Genomic DNA, 21171 nt, shown 5'->3' on the forward strand with positions numbered 1-21171 from the left:
GACGTCATCAATATGCGTGACCCAATTACTATCACCATTTTGCAGAGTCCGCCAAAATACAAAATAAACAATGGTTTGCACCTGCACCGCACCAGTGGCAAACTCAGGATGTGCAACCAGCAAAAAGATAAAACCGTGCCTTGATTTTTCTTATGGTATCATTTTACAGAAGTATATTAATGATAGTAAGCTTCATATTTCTTTTTAGATTTGTGGGGATTTCACAGCAGAAATTGTAATATTAGTTTGAATTAGCCTTTCACTGATGTAAGTCACTGTTAACTTTCTAGCGCCAGTTAAAACAGTCTAATAATGACTGTTAATAGCTGTTAAAGAAATGCGATTAAATAGTTGCATTTAAAGACGAACGAAATGCGGAACAAAGCAGCGTTAGTTTGAGCACCGCACGGATCATTCAGCTCTAGTCCCTGTATCAAAAAGTCAATTAATCATCAAGAGAGTGAAAGTGTAATATTTTGTGTGATTTATAACAGACAACTAATAGCAGCTCTATATGTTATTTAAGTAACATGAATATTGTGCTTTGTTTTTTGGCAGGAGGAGCATTGAACAAATGAAGATTAATCTTCATCAAGGACTTGGCAAAATCAAGACGTGCGGGGGGAAGGGATGGATGTCAGCTAACCCATGAATATAACTCCTTAGCCAGTTTTTTTTAAGGAGCTATTGGATGTAGTGACATGAGCCATTGCCAAGCTGGATTTAGATCGGCTGGCTGATCAGCAGAAAGCTTGCCTGTCCAGTAAGCTTGACAAATGCTTTCTGCAAACCCTGTCACTGCCTCCATGCCAAGGTGTGCCGTTTTTTCCCAAACCATGGCTGTGCTGCAGGCCTATCAGGCTGACCTGCTATGGACAGGAAGGGCAGGAAGTCTGAGAGCTGTGCTGTGCTACAGATTTAGCTCTCAGGGCGACCAAGGAGATTGCTCGGGCTAACAGACGGTCCATGGCCACCCTGGTGTCTGCTGAGAGGCACCTATGGCTTAGGACCCTGCTGCTGGATGCCCCGCTGGTGCGGACAGCTCTAGGCACATCAGAGGTCAGTCTCGACAGACAATATCGCAGCCAGTGAGGTTCTGCCAGACATGTCTTGGTGGTTCCTGCACAATCCTATACAATTCAGTTTCGGTTTAGGTTTAACTGGCCACTTGTCCCTCATTCTAGCCATTCCCATCCACACTAGGCAGGGATTGGTCATTCTGTCGTTAATGGACTTACGTTCCCAAAGCATTGTCAATGCAGCTACAGTTTTTAAAGGGAAACATCTACAGGTTAAGAATGTAACAATGGTACCCAGAGGAAACGAAATGCTGTGTCTCCCAGTCACAATGCCGGCATCTCTGCAGTGCTTCCTTCTCCTTTTCAGAAGCTAGTGCATGTCTCACTCCATGTAATTTTATAGCTTCCTGGACATGACATCAACCCGCCAGTGGCACCGTGTTTTCATTGGACTGATTACACACGTGATTCAGAGTGTGGACAATGCGGAAGCGTTCCCAATGCTTTGTTGATGCAGCGCCTCGTTCCTTCGGGGAAACATGGTTACATTCATAACCTGGAGACGTTATGTTGGTATGGCAGATTGAAACCCAGACATCAACAGACATGTGACACACAAACACACTGATTAGGTCAATGTGATTAATTTTAAGAATGTATTTTCTTTTATGCATTTGCTTTTCGAACTTATTATTTATTCAGAGGTCAAATTTTTTCAGCATAAGCATTTTGTAATGATAATTGAATTATATTTTAATGATATTAGTAATAACATTATAGTTAGAATGAATTGCCAGTAATTACTATGCTGGATATTCCTACAAGACATGACATCATATGTATCATGCAGCCATTCAAACAAAGGGGCAGGGCAATTCCAAATCTATAAAAGCAGCAAATCACATTGAGCCATTCATTAGTCATTTGATTGTATCTTTTTATGTTGTAGTATTGAATGTTGTATTCATGAACGTGACGGAGTTGAATCTCTCTGATCGCTGTGAGCATTTCTCCTGTCCAGGGAGATCTGGATCTCCTGCAGTTTATATCTTACTGTACGTGTGTTCAGCTGCTGCGGTTCTTCTAACAGTGTTTGGAAATATGCTCGTGATCATCTCTGTTTTTCACTTCAAGCAGCTTCACACACCGACCAACATGCTCGTGCTCTCTCTGGCCGTGTCGGATTTCCTCGTGGGTGCTTTATTAATGCCATTCATGTTAATCTGGACGATGGAGTCATGCTGGATTTTTGGGAGAGTTTTCTGCACTGTGTTCTTGTTGATTGGTAGTGTTCTTGTGATCTTATCCATCTACACTATTGCTCTGATCGCTGTGGATCGCTATTTAGCTCTCTCATATCCATTTCTCTACACAAAAACTTTCTCTAGGAGGACTATGAGCATCGTGGTTTATTCTAACTGGTGCATGTGTCTGGTGTATGTCATAACATTCTTTTATTTTAATGGAAATTTTATGGATTTTGTTTTGTGTCCCAAAGAATGTGCTTTTCTCATAAATGAGGTTTGGGCTTTACTCGATCTTGTTATATCATTTATATTTCCACTTTCTGTCATAATCATATTGTACAGTCGGGTTTTTCTGATCGCTAAGAAACACGCCACTGCTATCAGAGAGCTTAATAATCACACACGACCTCAAACACAGAAAATCACCTCCCACTCCATGAAATCTGAGAGAAAAGCAGCCAAAGTCCTCAGCATTTTAGTGGCCGTGTTTCTGGCGTGTTTACTTCCGTATTTTATTTACAGTTTATTAGGTGATGTTGTTGAACTACAGACAGAAACTATTCAAAAAGTTTTAATCATTCTTTATCTGAATTCCACCATTAATCCATTTATTTATGCTCTGTTTTATCCGTGGTTTAGGAGGTGCATTAAATTAATTATAACTCTGCAGATATTCCAGACAGATTCTGCATTAATCAATGTGCTTTCATGATCTTGTGATGTGCCCAGTTATGTTTATTGTATACAAAATGAGGTTTACAAATTAAATGTCATAAATTTTATTTAGATTAATATTATTATAAAGCATGATATTTGTATAATAGGCTTATGGTTGGTTGGTTTTTATGTATTGTGATGTTCTGCTGCATGTCCACGTTATATTCATACGCATAATATTTTGTTGACTTGCTACAAATTTGCAGTCATGACTTTTAAAATTATGAAATATTTTCAAATCAGTGTTTTTAGTAGTTTAGTTTATTGGTTAAATCTTGTAAGAAGAATCACTTGGAGTAAATCTTTTCTGTAGTAGTTGCTCAGTCTGTCTTATTATTTTGGTGGAATTTTTAGTGGAACTATGTTTTTAAATATTTGCTTCAGTTTATTAATGTTTGAGAGCATGCACAGCTTTCTTAAGATTTTTATTAAATAAATGATCAAATGGAACAAATACAGCAATAGCAATGCACATTAAAACTATCTAATTTACATATAGGTTTTGGAAATTGGAAGTCTGTCAGAATGTCTTATTTTGGTTGAATGAAACCAAAATAAAACTCTTATTGTCAGTAAGAGGTGGATGCTAATAATTCAGTTTGTTTTTGAATGTGGGTTTGTATGTACATAGTGACAACTCAAAAGTACTTTTGCTTCAAATAATTAAAATATAAATATATTTTTTAAAGTTATTCAATAATTATTTTGTGTATGTATTATGTACATACACTGATTTGCCATAACAATATAACCAACTGCATGTGCGTTCTACTTAAAGGTTGGGCTTCCGTCAATGACCTGGGCAGGCGAAGGAGGTCTGGTGGAGGCAACCAGCAACCAGGCTTGGAAAGGTTTGATACCAGAAACATGGAACATGGGGTGGATACAAAGTAGCCTTAGGAAGTTGGATGGCGAACGGATTGAACATCTTGGAAATCAGGAAGGGCCTGATAAAGTACAGGGGTGAGCTTCCCACAGGCTGTCTTTAGCAACAAGTCTCAGGTTGGTAGACAGACACTCTGAAACCACCCGATACAAAGATGCAGGATGGTGCTTGCAGTTGGAAGAGCATGAAGAGTCTAGCCTTTGACGTGTTTAGGAGCACCATGCCAGTTCTTCTCCAGGCACAGCAACAATGCTTGACAAAGGCTTCCTGTTTCTGGGCAGAAGATAGTGGTGACGTGTTACTGTTGATAAATACCAGAACGAGTACCAATCACTGTCAAAATAATCCCCTTGCACAGATATCCAGCACTTTCAGCATTTGACTTCTGAAATGTGTCCTGAAAGTCTTCTTTTCTTTTCTTTAAGCACCTTCTGCGATTTGCGCTAGATCTTTGCCCAAAACTTTGAGCTGGGTTTTCATCTTCGGGAAGAGAGCGGAGTCCACAGAACTGGTGAGTAGGGTGCATGCAAAAGTGAGATCATGTGCATCCTTTTCCGACGATCATTATGCACGAGTTGCTGGATGGTTTTGCCATTTTGGGGGTTAAGTTCAAGTGCATCAATGAGTCTCAGCCTCCCATGACTCTGTTGCCGGTTCACCACTGTTCTTTCCTTGAACCACTTTTGATACTGACGACTGCAGACCAGTAACAGCCCACAAGAGCTGCAGTTTTAGACATGCTCTGACCTAGTCATCTAGACATTAAAATTTGTCTGACTTACTCAAAACTTTGAGGACAAATTGTTTAATTGCAGCCTGATAAATATATCCACCCACTAACAGATGCCATGATAGAGATAATCAGTATGTATGTGGCAGCGGGCACATGGACGAGGACAGATTGCAGGGTGTAGGAGATCAGTGAAGTGACTGGAACAGAATGTAATTTGAAGTGTGTCCAGTGAGGTGGGCAGAGCGGAGTGAATGTGCCTCTTGACTAGATGCTCAAAGCACTTCCTCATGATTAAAGTCAGTGCTACTGGACGGTAATCACTGAGACACCTCACTGTTGACTTGTTCAGCACCGGGATAACATTGGTCTTTTTAAAGCTCACAGGGACCGTCTCAAGGTTACATATGTAGCCATGGTTCCCTGAGGGAACAAGAAGCTGCATTAACAGCGCTTTGGGAACAACTCAACGCAAAGGAGACGGAGAGACGCAGAGTCTTGGAAACGAGAGTACAATATTGCCAGACTGACCAGTCCCTGCCTTGTGTGGATATAGGGACTGTAGCAGACAAACAGCTGCTCCAACTTTCTCCACAGCTCCGTGCTGTAGACGTATGTGTCCAGTGCGAGCTGGTTAATCTTCTCCTGGTCAGGTGTCTGAAAAGGACAAGGATAGAATGCATGCAGCAAGATGGGTCAGGGGTGGAAACGAGGGCACCTTAGGAACATACCCCGGTCTGGGGTAGAGAAAGGCATTGGCCATGCCTGGTGTAAACTCCAGGACAGACGGGCCCCTTTAGGGAGGAGATAGCCAGAAGAAAAACAGTCTTGACTGTTAGAAACTTTAAGGAAACTTCAGGCAAGGACTCGAAGGGAGGCTTAGACAGGGCCTCCAGAATGACAGCCAGGTCCCACACAGGTACTCTAGGTTGCACAAGAGACCTCAGCCTCCGGGTGCCATGGAGGAAATGTCACTAATGGCTGCTTCTCCAGCAACTGCTTAGCAAGTGGTGCATGATAAACTGCAAAAGCCAACAGGTGTCCATTCATGACCGCCCCCCTTTCCGTGGCGTCCATTGTTAACATTACGCAATGACAAGGAGCTCCCAAAACAGGGCCATGAGAGAGGAACCCGGATTCACTCCACACGTCTAAGGACTGTAGGGCTTGCTGCATGACCTTGATAGTGCGGAGTGGGTTGCCCTTCCGGCAGAAAACCCTCTATCTCGGAGCCACTACTGGAGGGGTCTCATGTGCTGGAGGTTAAGTGGAACCACATTGGACATGGCTGCCATCAGGCCCAGCAGTCTTTGAAACTGCTTCACACTAATTGACTGGCCTTCTCTCACTCTCTTAATAGCTACAAGGATGGGCTCGATCCAAGCAGGAGACGGTTGTGCCCGCATAACTGTCGAACGGTCATACACTTTGTGAAGGTGCCGGGTGAGAATGCAAGGCCCTAGGAAGGACCCAATATTGGTAAGCTTTGGCTATGGAAGCAAACCTCAGGAAATTCTGTGCAACGGAAAGATGAATTTGTGGATTTATCATTACAAACTAGTCCATAGGTCTGATTTGAGACATTTCAGGAAGATGGGGTCACAGTTGTTGGCATGTGATGTGATTTTGTAGTCAGTTAGGGGCTGAATGCCCTGCCACATGCATCTGGGGTCCTAAGTTTTACAGAAGCGATTGTTATTTTTCTGTGCATACTGGTGTTTTGCTTTCTTGATGGCTTCAGAAAGCTGATCCCTTGCTGATCTGAAAGGTCCTTCTACCCCCAACTTGAAGGCAGCATCTCTGTCTCTGAGCAGGGCATGGAATTATTTTTTTTTTTTCATGGTAACATCCTTAATGCACTTCTCTATGTACCCACTCACAAAGTCACTGTATTCGTCCAGACGGCACCTTCCCGAAACATGTTCCAGTTTGTGCACTCAAAACAGTTCAGTACGATTGAAGTGGCTCCTTACGGCCATAGTTTTAATGGTTCTTTGTACTGGAGCACCCCATCAGTTTCCTGTATTCTGGGACTATCAACACAAGGTGGACTGATTGCCCTAGGTGGGTTCGAGGGATAGCTTTGTGTGAATCCTGATGTTTGTGTAAAACAAGTCCAGTATGTTGTGCTGGTAAAACTTTAGTGCAACAGTTCCTAGTTTTACGTGGTTGAAATCCCTGGTAACTATGTAAAATGTGACGATTGTTGCTGATTGTGTCGTGAAGCTCTCATAGCGATGAATTCCCACGGGAGATAATACGGCTGGCATTTTACCACTAAAAACTCCAGCTGTGGTGAGCAGTGGGTAGCGACTATTGTGGTGTTGATGCACCAGTTATTGTTTAAGTAAATACAGAGTCCACATATATACATATGCACACGTTTATGACTCAAATCATAAAGACACGTTATAATCAACCAAAATGTTTAATGTAAATGGAGTATTTGTATTGTTTATTATTATTTGTTTATTATTATTTAATTATTAATGTTTTATTTATCCACAGGGCAACTGTTTTTAGTGTGAGACATGATGTCATATGTATCATGTGGTCATTGAAACAAAGGGGCATGAACAATTCCTAAAGTATAAAAGCACCAAACCACAATGAGCCATAAGTCATTTCATTGTTCCTTTACATGTATTCATGAACCTGACAGAATTGAATCTCTCGGATCGCTGTGAGCATTTCTCCTGTCCAGAGAGATCTGTATCTCCTGCAGTTTATATCTTACTGTACGTGTGTTCAGCTGCTGTGGTTCTTCTAACAATGTGTGGAAATCTGCTCGTCATCATCTCTGTTCTTCACTTCAAGCAGCTTCACACACCGACCAACATGCTCGTGCTCTCTCTGGCCGTGTCGGATTTCCTTGTCGGTGCTTTAATAATGCCATTTATGTTAATCTGGACGATCGAGTCGTGTTGGATTTTCGGAAGAGGATTCTGCACCTTTTTTTTGTTAGTAGGTGGTGTCCTTATAACCCTGTCCTTATATAATATTGCTCTGATTGCTGTGGATCGCTATTTGGCGCTCTCAAGCCCATTTCTCTACACAAAAACTATCTTTAGGAGGACCATGAGCATTGCAGTTTATTCTAACTGGTGTATGTGTCTGGTGTATGTCATAACATTCTTTTATTTTAATGGAATTTTCATGGATTTTCTACTGTGTCCTGGAGAATGTGCTTTTCTCATAAATGAGGTTTGGGCTTTTCTCGATCTTGTTGTATCATTTATTTTTCCACTTTCTGTCATAATCATATTGTACAGTCGGGTTTTTCTGATCGCTAAGAAACACGCCACTGCTATCAGAGAGCTTAATAATCACACACGAGCTCAAACACAGAAAATCACCTCCCACTCCATGAAATCTGAGAGAAAAGCAGCCAAAGTCCTCGGTATTTTAGTGGCCGTGTTTATCGTGTGTTTACTGCCATATTATATTTACAGTTTATTAGGTGACGTTATTGAAATACACACAGAAACAATTCAGAAAGTTTTTATCATGCTTTATCTGAATTCCACCATTAATCCATTTATTTACGCTCTGTTTTATCCGTGGTTTAGGAGGTGCATTAAATTAATTATAACTCTGCAGATATTCCAAACAGATTCTGCATTAATCAATGTGCTTTCATGAATTTGGAACAAACATTTCTATTATTTTAGAAATTATTGATTTCTACAGACTCTCATAAAAACCTTTTAAGATATACAAGTTACAAAAGATCAGTAGAGATATATTTTTTTTAACAATCCATATGTAGTCAGAGATCCGATTAATTCCAAATTTGTTCAGTGGTGTTGATGTCAGGGGTCAAGAAAGGATTTTCCACATCAGTCTTGGCACATCGTGTCTTTATGGAGCTTTCTGTGTAGAGTGGAAATGCCAGGGTTACACCTGTTTGGGCCTCTTACTGTACTTACAGTGAAGGGAAATCATAATGCAACAGCATATGAACATATTCTACACAATTGTAAGCAACTCTCCTAACTTGTAAACTCTGCTGTAGAATCTTTTGTCAAAATAAATAAATCATCAATATAACAACAGTTTTTAAAAGATGTTTGGATGCAAATATACGTCATTTTAGCAAAGTGACCACAGTGTTTACAGTGTTTTACAGATATCTATGTATACTGAGGCATTTTAGGCAGTTAAGGATGCTGATTGAACGACACTGCATTAGTTTGCATATAAAATCTTTTCACTTTCATATTATTACTAATGTGCATGTGACCTCGAAACACAATCATAGAATATGAATAAGGATAAAATGTACCATTGCATCATCAGTATGGGCTAGACAAGCCAGTTATCAAGCAGTGGCAATAACCATCCAAATTAATTTTTTAGGATAGTATGTTCCTTTCATAATATAGTGAGTATTAATACTTATTATTATGAGTATAAGTGCCTTGCTGCCACAATGGGTAAAACACAGACAAAGACCATGGAATAGATGGTGCATTGGTGACATTTGGTAATGGAATTCAGTGAAAATGGGGGGAACAGGGTGTTCATATCGAAGGTTTCATGATGGAGTACAGGGGCGTTGGCCCATAGTTGGCGGGGGCTTTGAGCAGCTCGTTGTCACAGTACCCCCTCCTCATCTCCGAACCCGCTGCCAGTGATGCTTGTGCCCAAAATACATGTCTTTAAGAGAGAGCATCTGCATTGCCATGAATGGCCCCATTATGCCACCGTGAGATCCTGGAATGAAAGGAACTCCAAATGAATACTCCTATTCTTCTGTTTGAGCTTCTTGTGAGTTTTGCCATCAGTCAAGTTCATGTTTTTGTCTGCTTGATAGGACCATACACATTTGTGTATCTTGTATTAGAGCAGTTTAAAATTTGGTGTTTTGACTACAATTCTCGTATACTGACAACTAAATGTTCAACATGGCACCTCATGGTAAAGATTCTCTGAGGATTGGAGAAGTAGAATTGTTGCTCTCCACAAAGATGCTGAGGCTGTAAGAAGATCAGTAACACCCTAAAACTGAGTTACAGTACAATCACCAGGGTCATACAGAGGTTTTCTAAGACGGGTTCCACTCGGAACAGACTTCACAAGGGTCTGTCAAAGAAGTGCTGTGCATCAGGTGCAGAAGCTGCTTCAAAAACAGACAAATGAGTGCTGCAGCAATGCTTTAGAGGTTGCAGAAGCAGAAGGCCTGCTTGTCAGTGCTCAGACTGCATGCCACTTGCAGGCCGTCGCCCCAGAAGAAAGCCTCCTCTGAAGCTGACTCACAAGAAAACCCTTGAACAGTTTGCTGAAGACGACCTGTCCAAGAACATGAATTATTGTAACCATGTCCTGTGGTCTGATGAGACTAAAATAAACTTGTTTAGCTCTGATGGTTTCTAGCATGTGTGGAGAACCAAGAAAATTGTGTCTTGCCTACAGTCAAGCATGGTGGTGGTAGTATTATTGTTTGGGGCTGCATGAATGCTGCTGGTACTGTAAAGCTGCGGCTCATTAAGGGAAACATGGATTCCAGCATGCACCGTAAAATTCGGAAACAGAAAATGCCGTCACTTCAGAAAGTGGGCTGAACAGCAGTTTTCCAACATAATAATGACCCCAATCACACCACCAAGATGACAACTGCCTCACTGAAGGTAAAGGAGTGGTCAAGTATATCTCTAGACCTTAACCCTATTGAGCACCTATGTGGCATCCTCAAGCAAAAGGTGGAGAAGCACCATGTATGTAGACAGCTAGAGACAGAGATAGATAGAGAGATACATGGTGTGACATCTGGAAATAGAAAGGAATAGGAGTAAGAAAGAGTACATGTGTGTGAATGAGAGGGAGGGCAGTGGAGGAGTTCAGTTGCAGGGAGAAGAGGTGGAGAAGGTGGAGGGGTTCAGGTACCTGGGGTCAACAGTGCAGAGTAATGGAGAGTGTGTTAGAGAAGTGAAGAAAAGAGTGCAGGCAGGGTGGAGTGGGTGGAGAAGAGTGATAGCTGGAGTGATTTGTGATAGAAGAGTATCTGTGAGAGTGAAAGGGAAAGTTTATAGGACTGTGGTGAGACCTGAGATGTTGTATGGATTAGAGACAATGGCATTGAGTAAAAGACAGGAGGTGGAGCTGGAGGTAGCAGAGTTGAAGATGTTGAGATGTTCATTGGGAGTGACGACGATGGACAGAAACGAGTTTATTAGAGGGACAGCACATGTAGGACGTTTTGGTGACAAGGTGAGGGAGGTGAGATTGAGATGGTTTGGACATGTGCAGAGGAGGGACATGGGGTATATCAGTAGGAGAAAGCTGAAGATGGAGACACCAGGAAGGAGGAAAAGAGGAAGACCAAGGAGGAGGTTTATAGATGTGGTGAGGGAAGACATGCAGGTGGTTGGTTTGAAAGAGGCAGATGTAGAGAACAGGGGGGTTTGGAGACTGATGACCCGCTGTGGCGCCCTCTAATGGGAAAAGCCGGAAGAAGAAAAAAAAGTAAATCTTCTTTATATGTATTGTTTGCTTGCTGGCATGTTGAAAATGCTACCTGTTCTTGTTGTGTGCTGTGTTGCAATTTTAATATAAAATGTTGCACATCTGCATAAATTTCAGTATAATAAAACAATGCTAATTGCCATTTAGGCCTATTTTAAAAACACACACATGCAAAAAAAAAAAACTACACCAAACCCTAGAGATGACGTCATGTACTGTTCTGTCATTTAAAATAGGGCGGGGTCTGGTCAATTTCTACACTATAAAAAGAAGCAAAGTAAAGCTTTACATTACTAGCAACAAATGTATGAGGTATTACTTAAAATTCTGTACAAATCAGGGGAATGTTTTATTCATGAACGTGACGGAGTTGAACCTCTCTGATATCTGTGAGCATTTCTCCTGTCCAGAGAGATCTGTATCTCCTGCAGTTTATATCTTACTGTACGTGTGTTCAGCTGCTGTGGTTCTTCTAACAGTGTGTGGAAATCTGCTCGTCATCATCTCTGTTCTTCACTTCAAGCAGCTTCACACTCCGGCCAACATGCTCGTGCTCTCTCTGGCTGTGACGGATTTCTTTGTCGGGATTTTTGTAATGCTGCCGATCTTAATCTGGACAATCGAGTCATGCTGGATTTTCGGGAGTGAATTCTGCACTATTTTCTGGCTAATTGTTGGTTTTCTCACAATCTTATCCATTTACACTATCGCTCTGATCGCTGTGGATCGGTACGTGGCTCTCTCAAACCCCTTTCTCTACACAAACAAAATCTCTAGGAGGACCATGAGCATCGTGATTCACTTTAACTTCCTTGTGTGTCTGACATACAACATAGTGTTCTACTATTTTAATATAACATTCACAAGTTACATCATGTGTCCTGGAGAGTGTTTTATTTCTCTGAATGAGGTTTGGTCTGTAATTGATCTTGTGTATTCGTTTCTATTTCCACTTTCTGTCATAATCATATTGTACAGTCGGGTTTTTCTGATCGCTAAAAAACACGCCACTGCTATCAGAGAGCTTAATAATCACACACGACCTCAAACACAGAAAATCACCTCCCACTCCATGAAATCTGAGAGAAAAGCAGCCAAAGTCCTCGGCGTTTTAGTGTCCGTGTTTCTGGCCTGTTTACTTCCATTTTTAATTTACAATTTATTAGGTGATGTTGTTGAACAACGGACAGAAACTATTCATAAAGTTTTAATCATGCTATCTCTTAATTCCACCATTAATCCGGTTATTTATGCTCTGTTTTATCCGTGGTTTAGGAGGTGCATTAAATTAATTATAACTCTGAAAATATTCCAAACAGACTCTGCATTAATTAATGTTCTTTCATGAATGGTGCCCCTTTTTTTTTTTTACTTCTTATGTTGCCTTCAAATATTTCTATTATATAACATTTAAACTTTGGTTACAAATCAAATACAAACACTAATAAATATTTTTATTTCTATAGTTTTATTTGCAATGCAATGCAATATTATCTTTTAAATTATAGTGTGATCTTGATCTTGAGTCCTAAATTTATATTTAAAGAATAAACATATCTGCTATTTTAAGGGGCATGCCTGTAATGTTATGTCCTGAAGATAATCAGTCCATCAGTTTAGCACTTTTGTTCATAAATGACCAAAAAAAAGGTTAAAAATAGCTGAATTTGAAATTTTATTGTGAATAGTGGGTTTTTTTGCAAATGTTTAATGTCATGTTCTATTTGTCTCTGTCGTTTAAAAAACGCTGCTGTAGATATTTGTAGAAAATAATAAAGAGTTAACATGAACAGTCCTTTTTCAAGTCAGCATCTTTAATAGATTAAAGCCTAACTCATGCTTACACATCATAAAACAATTGTTTTTCTTTTTTCAAACCATTCTGTTCTTTATATTTCTGTTTTAGGCAACTGCCTTTACATTCTTCTGTAAAATGCTTTTTAAACTTGTGCTTTATTAGAGCGTATTTTACACAGTGAGATTAATCTTCAACATCATCTCTCAGAAAAGCCTAATCGGTTGTTGTGTGTGATTGTGTTGAATGCCTACCTGAAGTCTTTGAACAACATCCAAACTCTATGTAAAAAAGAGGCCTTTAAACAGGTCATTGATACAGGCATGTAGAGTAGTGGAATGATCTGTTATGGCCTACATTTTTGCCATATAAATGTGTGTCCTTGGTGTTTAAGTAACAAAATATTATTTTCTCAGACTTGCATTTCATCTCCCTGATCACAGCCTGTGAGATTCTCCCTTGCTGCTTTGTCATTAGACCTCAAGGCCGTGTCTTGGCCACACCGTGTGGTAATTAAAGTTCATAATGTGAACTGAATGTAAGTGTATGTGGAAGTTTTTTTTGTCCAAACAGATTTCAGCCTCTAATCTAATCTAATCTAATCTGCACAGGGCCTTTAAAATCTGTTCAACTGGACTTTTATCATAGTCTTCTTAACAGTTAGCTCTGTGTCTTTAACCAATCAGAGATCAGATTCTCCTCACAGGGCAGCTCGCTGGCCCAGAGTAGCATCAACATTTTTTCGTCCTCTGATTGGTTGGTCAGAGGGAAACTTATACAGTCAAGTTGGACTGGTAAAACACGTGTGTAGCTCTGCACACATTAATACATCTGAGTTAGACTTTTTTACGCCTGGGTGGAAGAGAAATTGATTTGGTCATGGATATACTTAAAAATCCATTTTGAAGAAAAGCTAGACATCGCTTGTCTCAGCCCAGGGAAGGGTTTGTTTATCACTTCCGGACCAGTGAATACGAGCGGTACCACTCGATTACAGCCTCTGAGGAGTGGCGCAAATTATAAGTCTGCATCTCTGGTCAGTAGGTTGTATTTTATTTACATTTTAATGTTTTTGACATTGTCATGTAGGTGCACAGTTGTGGTTGTAGTGTAGAAGTTTGGAGTCTTAACTGGGTTTGTTGCTTTAGTAAAATGGTTTTCACCTCCAAATGTGAAATATGTGACCAAATGCACTGCCTGCCACTGATATGTAATATGTAATATATATATATATATATATATATATATATATATATGGTGAATGCGGGTGACTAGGTGAGTCAGGATGGGAGGACCCAAATGAAGGATGCAAGCAGGAGTTAGGTGAAAACACAGGCTTTAATAGAGCACAGGCAAAAAAAAAAAAGTCCAAAAACAGTCCAGGGTCAAAAACAGATGCAAACAGGGCGATGCAGAGAAAACAAAAGGCAAAACCAAAAACACAGTCCAAAATATCCAAAAGCCAGCAAACAAAACAAAATAGGCAGAACAGAAACACAAACCAATAAACAGTGCAGAGGTCAAAACCAAAACAGAGCAGAACAGGGGTCAGGAACAGGATACTGGGAAATGCTTAATGATAGGCAATGGTATGGGGTATATAATATCATGAGGGGCTTAATGGGAGAGGTGTATTAACACTGAGGGCATTGTTGACAAAAGTTCTGCACTTTTGTCTCCTTGCATCGCCAGTAGAATATGTATTTTACCTATATTTCTCACCCCTAGATTGCTGCTGAGTGGGTGGGTGGTCCAGGTGCATTAACCATGTTTGTCTTTGTCCGTGGTACTACCAGCAGGTCACACGCTTGGCCCCGCTGCTCTGTGAGATAGTACAGCAGGCCGTCCCTGATTAGGTGTGTAGTGAATGTCCAGGTTGCTGATCTTCTTCCTCTATTTGCTGCACCTGTCTCCAACAGTTCTTCAGGCAGTCATCCTCTTTTTGCTCTCAAGTGTAGTTACTCTCTGTTGACCTGGTGAAACACACTAGACACAGGGTTGTGGTTGATATGTGACTCACTTTTCTCATGTGTTGTTACTGTAGTCTTCTTTGCATATATACATTAAGTTCAGTATAATAGAACAGCACTAATAGCAATTCAGGCCTATAGATGTAAAGGTGATTAAATACACATGCATGCAGACCAAAAAAATCCACAAAAAAACCTAAACCCAACCCCAGAGATGACATCATGCATTATGCTGTCACTCGAATTGTGTGGGGTGTGGTCAATTTCTACACTTTAAAAACGCCAAAGTGTAATACTTTTGAGGTATTTAGAGGTATGACTTTAAACTCACATCAGAGAAATATTGTGTTCATGAACGTGACGGAGTTGAATCTCTCTGATCGCTGTGAGCATTTCTCCTGTCCAGAGAGATCTGTATCTCCTGCAGTTTATATCTTACTGTACGTGTGTTCAGCTGCTGTGGTTCTTCTAACAGTGTGTGGAAATCTGCTCGTCATCATCTCTGTTGTTCACTTCAAGCAGCTTCACACACCGACCAACATGCTCGTGCTCTCTCTGGCCGTGTCGGATTTCTTCGTGGGCATTCTTGTAATTCCGCTGATCTTAATCTGGACAATTGAGTCATGCTGGATTTTGGGTAGAAGCTTCTGCACCATTTTTTGGATAAGTGTTGGTTTTCTCACAGTCTTATCTATCTCTACTATTGTTCTCATCGCTGTGGATCGGTACGTGGCTCTCTCAAACCCCTTTCTCTACACAAACAAAATCTCTAAAAGGACTATGAGCATCATGATTTATTCTAATTTACTTTTGTGTCTGACATACAACATAGTTTACTACTATTTTAATATAACATTCACAAGTTACATAATGTGTCCTGGAGAGTGTTTTTTCTTACTGAATGAGGTTTGGTCTGTAATTGATCTTGTGTATTCGTTTATATTTCCTCTTTCTGTCATAATCATATTGTACAGTCGGGTTTTTCTGATTGCTAAGAAACACGCCACTGCTATCAGAGAGCTTAATAATCACACACGACCTCAAACACAGAAAATCACCTCCCACTCCATGAAATCTGAGAGAAAAGCAGCCAAAATCCTCGGCGTTTTAGTGTCCGTGTTTCTGGCGTGTTTACTTCCTTATTTAATTTACAGTTTATTAGGTGACGTTATTGAACTGAAGACAGAAACTATTCATAAAGTCTTAATCATGATGTCACTTAATTCCACCATTAATCCATTTATTTACGCTCTGTTTTATCCGTGGTTTAGGAGGTGCATTAAATTAATAATAACTCTGAAAATATTTTAGAGAGACTCTGCATTAATTAATGTTTTGTCCTGAATAGTTTTCTACTGCTACTGATGTTGTGGAGTAACATGTATTTAATCACTTTTACAAAACTTGACCTCATCAGTAAAACACAGCATACAAGCAATAGCAGTGGTTTTCTATTTTGTAAAAGAAAAAAGAAGAAAATTAAAATTGGAATTTTACATGGGGTTAGGGTAAACATGTTTTTAAAAAGACTCATTTGTACTTTTTGTACTTTTTTTTTTTTTTTATTAGTCATTTTTTTAAATAGTTAACGTGCCCTCAGACAATGAATTCATCCTAAATGTGTTTATTTGTGTCAATGTCAGGGCTTGAGAACTGATTTTACATGAGTCTGGCACACTATGGCTTTATGGAGCTTGCTGTGTAGACGGGAATTTCCAGGCTTACACCTGTTTGGGCCTCTTACTTTCAGTAAAGGAAAATTGTAAATGCACATTAACATATTCTACACAATTGTGTGCTTGCAACTTTATGGTAGCACTTATTGCTGGAATGGTCAGGTGTTCAAATAAACATCAATTTCAGATTATTATAAATTTTGTCATTTTAACTTGTAAATTCTGCTATATGGAAACTCACATTATAAAAAACGAGATATAAGAATATATAGTTGTTTAGATGAAAAGATACATATCAAAGGAGTTTTGCAGACAAGCATGTATACTGAGGCATTTTAGGCAGATGAGGATGCGGAGTGAATAATACTGCATTAGTTTGCATATTAAGCGTTCACACTTTCATATTATTATTAATGTGCATGTGTCCTTAAAATACAGTGCTAAAGTATAACCTCAATGTGAAAAATGACTGTTATGCAAAATATCCGTAAAAACAGAATACAATCATTTGCAAATGTCATAAATGCATAGTTTATTTCCTGTAGGACATAGAAAACATAGCAGATGTTAAAAGTGAGGACATGGTCGTTTTAAAGAAATAAATAAGGTCATTTTGAATTGGATGGAGTAGCAAGTGTCAAGAATTTGTGGGGGGGGCAACAAGCTGAAAAAGCAAGTGTTACTAATAAGAAACAGCTGGAGAACCATTTTGCATCTAATTAGGTTTATTTGTTAACAGGTCAGTAACATGATCAGGTATAAAAAGGGAGGTGGTAGCTCAGTGGTTAAGGCATTGGGCTTTGGATCAGAAGATCACAGGTTCAAATCCCACCACCACCAAGCTGCCACTGCTGGGCCCTTGAGCAAAAGCCCTACCACCCTCCCCTGCTCAGTTGTAAGTCGCTCTGGATAAGGGAGTCTGCCAAATGCTGCAAATGTAAATGTAAAAAGATAGGATAAGATACTTCTCTCAGAAGTAAAGATAGGATAAGTTCACCAAAAATTTCTAAATAATAAGGAATGAATAATTCACATCCAATTGCAAATACATTGAATATCTCATTATCTAGTGTATATAATATCATCAAAATATTTTAAGAATTTAGAGTCAAGGATAAAAGCTCTATTGGATGCTTGTGATCTTTAAGCTCTCAGGCAGCACTGCATTAAAATTAGGCAAGAAGAAGCCACATGTGAACATGATCTAGAAACAATGCTATCTTCTCTGGGCCGAAGCTCATTTGAAATGAACCAAGGCAAAGTGAAAAATGTTCTGAGGTCAGATACATTTAAATTTGAAATTCATCCTAGAAATGATCCCCATATTGCTGCCAAGGTCGTCCCCAGCTGCTGACCCAGAAGCAGAAGAAACGCTGCGCCTACGTCTGCCAAGAACTCCATCAGAGTGCCCAGAATCTCCACTATATTTTATATATCATATATATATATATATATATATATATATATATATATATATATATATATATATATAACCTTGAAGAAATTATTCTGGTATCAAGTATCTCATGTATCTGCTGCCCACTGAGATATTTTAAACTGGGAACTGCTCCACTGATAGAACCTATGCTTTAAACTGGTTCTGTGTGGCTATCTAGTGGTTGGGGTACCTACAAGAAATCTAGGGGGGTTTCTGGCCCCAAGTTGAAGACGACAAGCTTTGCTTAGCATTGTGTTGATGATTAGCTGATGCTTGTCCTAAACAAAATAATTGTCTTATAAGATGGTTTCATCTCTGTCCAATAACTGCTGTGCAAAAAAAAAAAACCCATGTCATTGCAGGTATCGTGCTGTCACTTACTCTCAGAGGGATATTCACTTTCGAAACTATAAAAGCACCCAGGCATTCGAGACATAATTCAGTAGAGACAATTCACTAGACTAAGATTGTTTAGTTACAACAGTAGCATTCAATGTATGACTTAAATCTTTGAAGACATCAGTGAAATGCTGGATTCATGAACCTATCAGACTTTACACAGTCTAACTGTAAGCATTTCTCCTGTCCAGGGAGATCAGTATCTTTTGTTTATGTCTTATTGTGCATGTGTGGCGCTGCTATGGTTCTTCTAACAGTGTGTGGAAATCTGCTCGTCATCATCTCTGTTCTTCACTTCAAGCAGCTTCACACGCCGACCAACACTCTCGTGCTCTCACTGGCCGTGTCGGATTTCTTCGTCGGTGCTTTAGTGATGCCAACAGTGTTCATCCGGAGGATTGAGTCATGCTGGATTTTTGGGACCGGTTTCTGCATCAGTTTTTGGTTGACTGCTGGTTTCCTCATGCTCTTATCCATCTATAATGTGGCTTTGATCGCTGTGGATCGCTATTTGGCTCTTTTAAACCCATTTTTCTACATGCAAACCGTATCTAGGAGGACGATGTGCGTTGTAGTTTATTGTAACTGGTCTGTGTGTCTGGTGTACAGTATAGCATTCTGCTATATTAATGTAATACTCAGAGATATTGTAATATGTCCTGGGGAATGTTCTCTCTCTGTGAATGAGCACTGGTTCATCATAGATCTCGTCATATCATTTATTTTTCCACTTTCTGTCATAATCATATTATATACTCGGGTTTTTCTGATCGCTAAGAAACACGCCACTGCTATCAGAGAGCTTAATAATCACACACGACCTCAAACACAGAAAATCACCTCCCACTCCATGAAATCTGAGAGAAAAGCAGCCAAAGTCCTCGGCATTTTAGTGTCCGTGTTTCTGGCGTGTTTACTTCCATATTATATTTACACTTTATTAGGTGACGTTATTGGACCAAATTTGGAAACATTGCAGACAGTTTTAATCATCGGTCACCTTAATTCCACCATTAATCTGGTTATTTACGCTCTGTTTTATCCGTGGTTTAGGAGATGCTTTAAATTAATTATAACTCTGCAGATATTTCACGCCGATTCTGCATTAATTGACATTCTTTCATAACTCTTTTTTTTACTCTTGATGTCCAATAATATCTCTATTATTTATCATTTATATTATCCAATTTATCATCACCCTCAAATCACACCAGCAATATATTAAACACTATAATATGATATTTTACACAGGGGTTATATTTAGCTTAAATTATTTATTAAAATATAATAATAAATCAAATTCCCATAATTAAATATTTTATAAATGGACACATTGATTCCAGATTGTGCATTTTACACTATAAATTTCCTGTATATTTTGTACCTTATAACCCTTTAGTGTGTGTGTGTTTGTGTGTGTGTGTGTGTGTGTGTGTGTGTGTGTGTGTGTGTGTGTGTATATATATATATATATATATATATATATATATAAATATATATATATATATATATATATATATATATATATATATATATATATATATAAAACATTTTATTTTAAGATTATGCCAGAGGCTGATGAAGGCAGGCTGTCGAGACGTTTCCATTCTTGTAGCAGATGATAAAACCTCGAAAAGACCTTCTCATGTGCTAGGCAAATGAGATATCCTTTCATCGCTTTAAAATATCAAAATATCGTATTGGTTTCCTGCATCCTTTACTTTCCGTTGGCTCCGCTTTCGTCTCCTTTTGCTTTCAGAAGAATGCTTTATTCCTCGTTTAAGAGTTTAAAAGCAGTGAGTGGAGGACATTGCCATCAGAACTACGAACACACACTACTGTAATCACATTAAGGTACGTAATTTTCTCTGCTATGGCGAACATCCAGTTCACTCAGTGTGTGAAGTGTGACATGTTTAGTCAGTCTTTCTCTGTTGTTAGCGATAATTTTATCTGTGAGAAGTGTAAGCCAGTTTGCTCTTTGACGGAGAAGATTTTAGCATTAGAGGAGCGCATCCAGAGTCTAGAGAGAAGTAGTGAGTGCGAGAGCAGTCCAGGTTCTGCAGGAGAAAGTCTGGATGCCCTAGGTGGAGTTAGCATTCCCCCGACTCCGGCATTAGAGCCCTCGCAGTGGGGCGAATGGGTGACGGCTCGGCGGCATACTCGCTAAGCCAAAGCTAACGCTAAGGTTAGCCCACGGGAGCACCATTCCTCTCCGCTTCGCGTGTCCAACAGGTTTGCTCTCCTCAGTGAAGCACCCGCTGAGAAGCCTGAAAGAGCTCTGGTTTTAGGAGACTCTATTCTGAGGCATGCGAAATTAGCTAGACCCTTAGGGGCACCAGCAGTACAGGTCATGTGTATACCGGGAGCCAGGGCGCCGGACATAGCAGGTCAGCTTAGATTCTTAGGAAAGCATAGGTTCTCTAAGTTTTTCACATAGGAGCTAATGATATACGCCTTCAACAGTCAGAGGTTACTAAGAGTAATATTATAGAGGTGTGTAAATTAGCAAAGGCAATGTCCGATGCTGTAGCATGCTCTGGCCCCATCCCAATGCGACGTGGCGATGTAGCCTACAGCAGGTTATGGTCGCTGAACTGCTGGATGTCCGAGTGGTGCTCCAAAAACAATGTGGGCTTCATTAATAATTGGAGCATTTTTGAGGGCAAGGCTGGCCTGTTAGGGCGGGACGGTATCCATCCCACTCGGGAAGGTGCTGCTCTCATTTCTTGTAGTATAGGTCATAGTCTCAGAACAGCACTAGTTAACAAGTGACTGTCCGGAGCCAAGGCCACGGAGCAGACAGACAGGCTAAACTGACCGTCTGCT

At 39.8% G+C, this 21171-nt stretch overlaps 3 protein-coding genes across 3 annotated transcripts; all 3 read left to right on the forward strand.

The window, feature by feature from the left end:
* The first annotated feature begins 7248 nt into the window (after positions 1–7248).
* On the forward strand, positions 7249–8241 carry LOC124401589 (trace amine-associated receptor 6-like). The gene has a single exon (XM_046873993.1). It carries the CDS (start codon positions 7249–7251, stop codon positions 8239–8241), a length of 993 nt encoding a protein of 330 aa, XP_046729949.1.
* Positions 8242–11419: 3178 nt separating this feature from the next.
* Positions 11420–12412, forward strand: LOC124401880 (trace amine-associated receptor 7a-like). The gene has a single exon (XM_046874415.1). It carries the CDS (start codon positions 11420–11422, stop codon positions 12410–12412), a length of 993 nt encoding a protein of 330 aa, XP_046730371.1.
* A 2185-nt stretch (positions 12413–14597) lies between these two features.
* On the forward strand, positions 14598–16140 carry LOC124401753 (trace amine-associated receptor 13c-like). Its single transcript, XM_046874189.1, has one exon. It carries the CDS (start codon positions 15052–15054, stop codon positions 16138–16140), a length of 1089 nt encoding a protein of 362 aa, XP_046730145.1. The 5' UTR covers positions 14598–15051.
* Positions 16141–21171: the final 5031 nt, after the last annotated feature.

The sequence above is a fragment of the Silurus meridionalis genome, chromosome 18 (genome assembly GCF_014805685.1).
Source record: "Silurus meridionalis isolate SWU-2019-XX chromosome 18, ASM1480568v1, whole genome shotgun sequence".
In the NCBI taxonomy this organism is placed as follows: domain Eukaryota; kingdom Metazoa; phylum Chordata; class Actinopteri; order Siluriformes; family Siluridae; genus Silurus; species Silurus meridionalis.

Excerpts from the sequence above, each read along its gene's own strand:
- LOC124401880 (XM_046874415.1), top strand. The coding sequence starts at position 11,420 with ATGAACGTGACGGAGTTGAACCTCTCTGATATCTGTGAGCATTTCTCC.
- LOC124401753 (XM_046874189.1), top strand. The coding sequence starts at position 15,052 with ATGCATTATGCTGTCACTCGAATTGTGTGGGGTGTGGTCAATTTCTAC.
- LOC124401589 (XM_046873993.1), top strand. The coding sequence starts at position 7,249 with ATGAACCTGACAGAATTGAATCTCTCGGATCGCTGTGAGCATTTCTCC.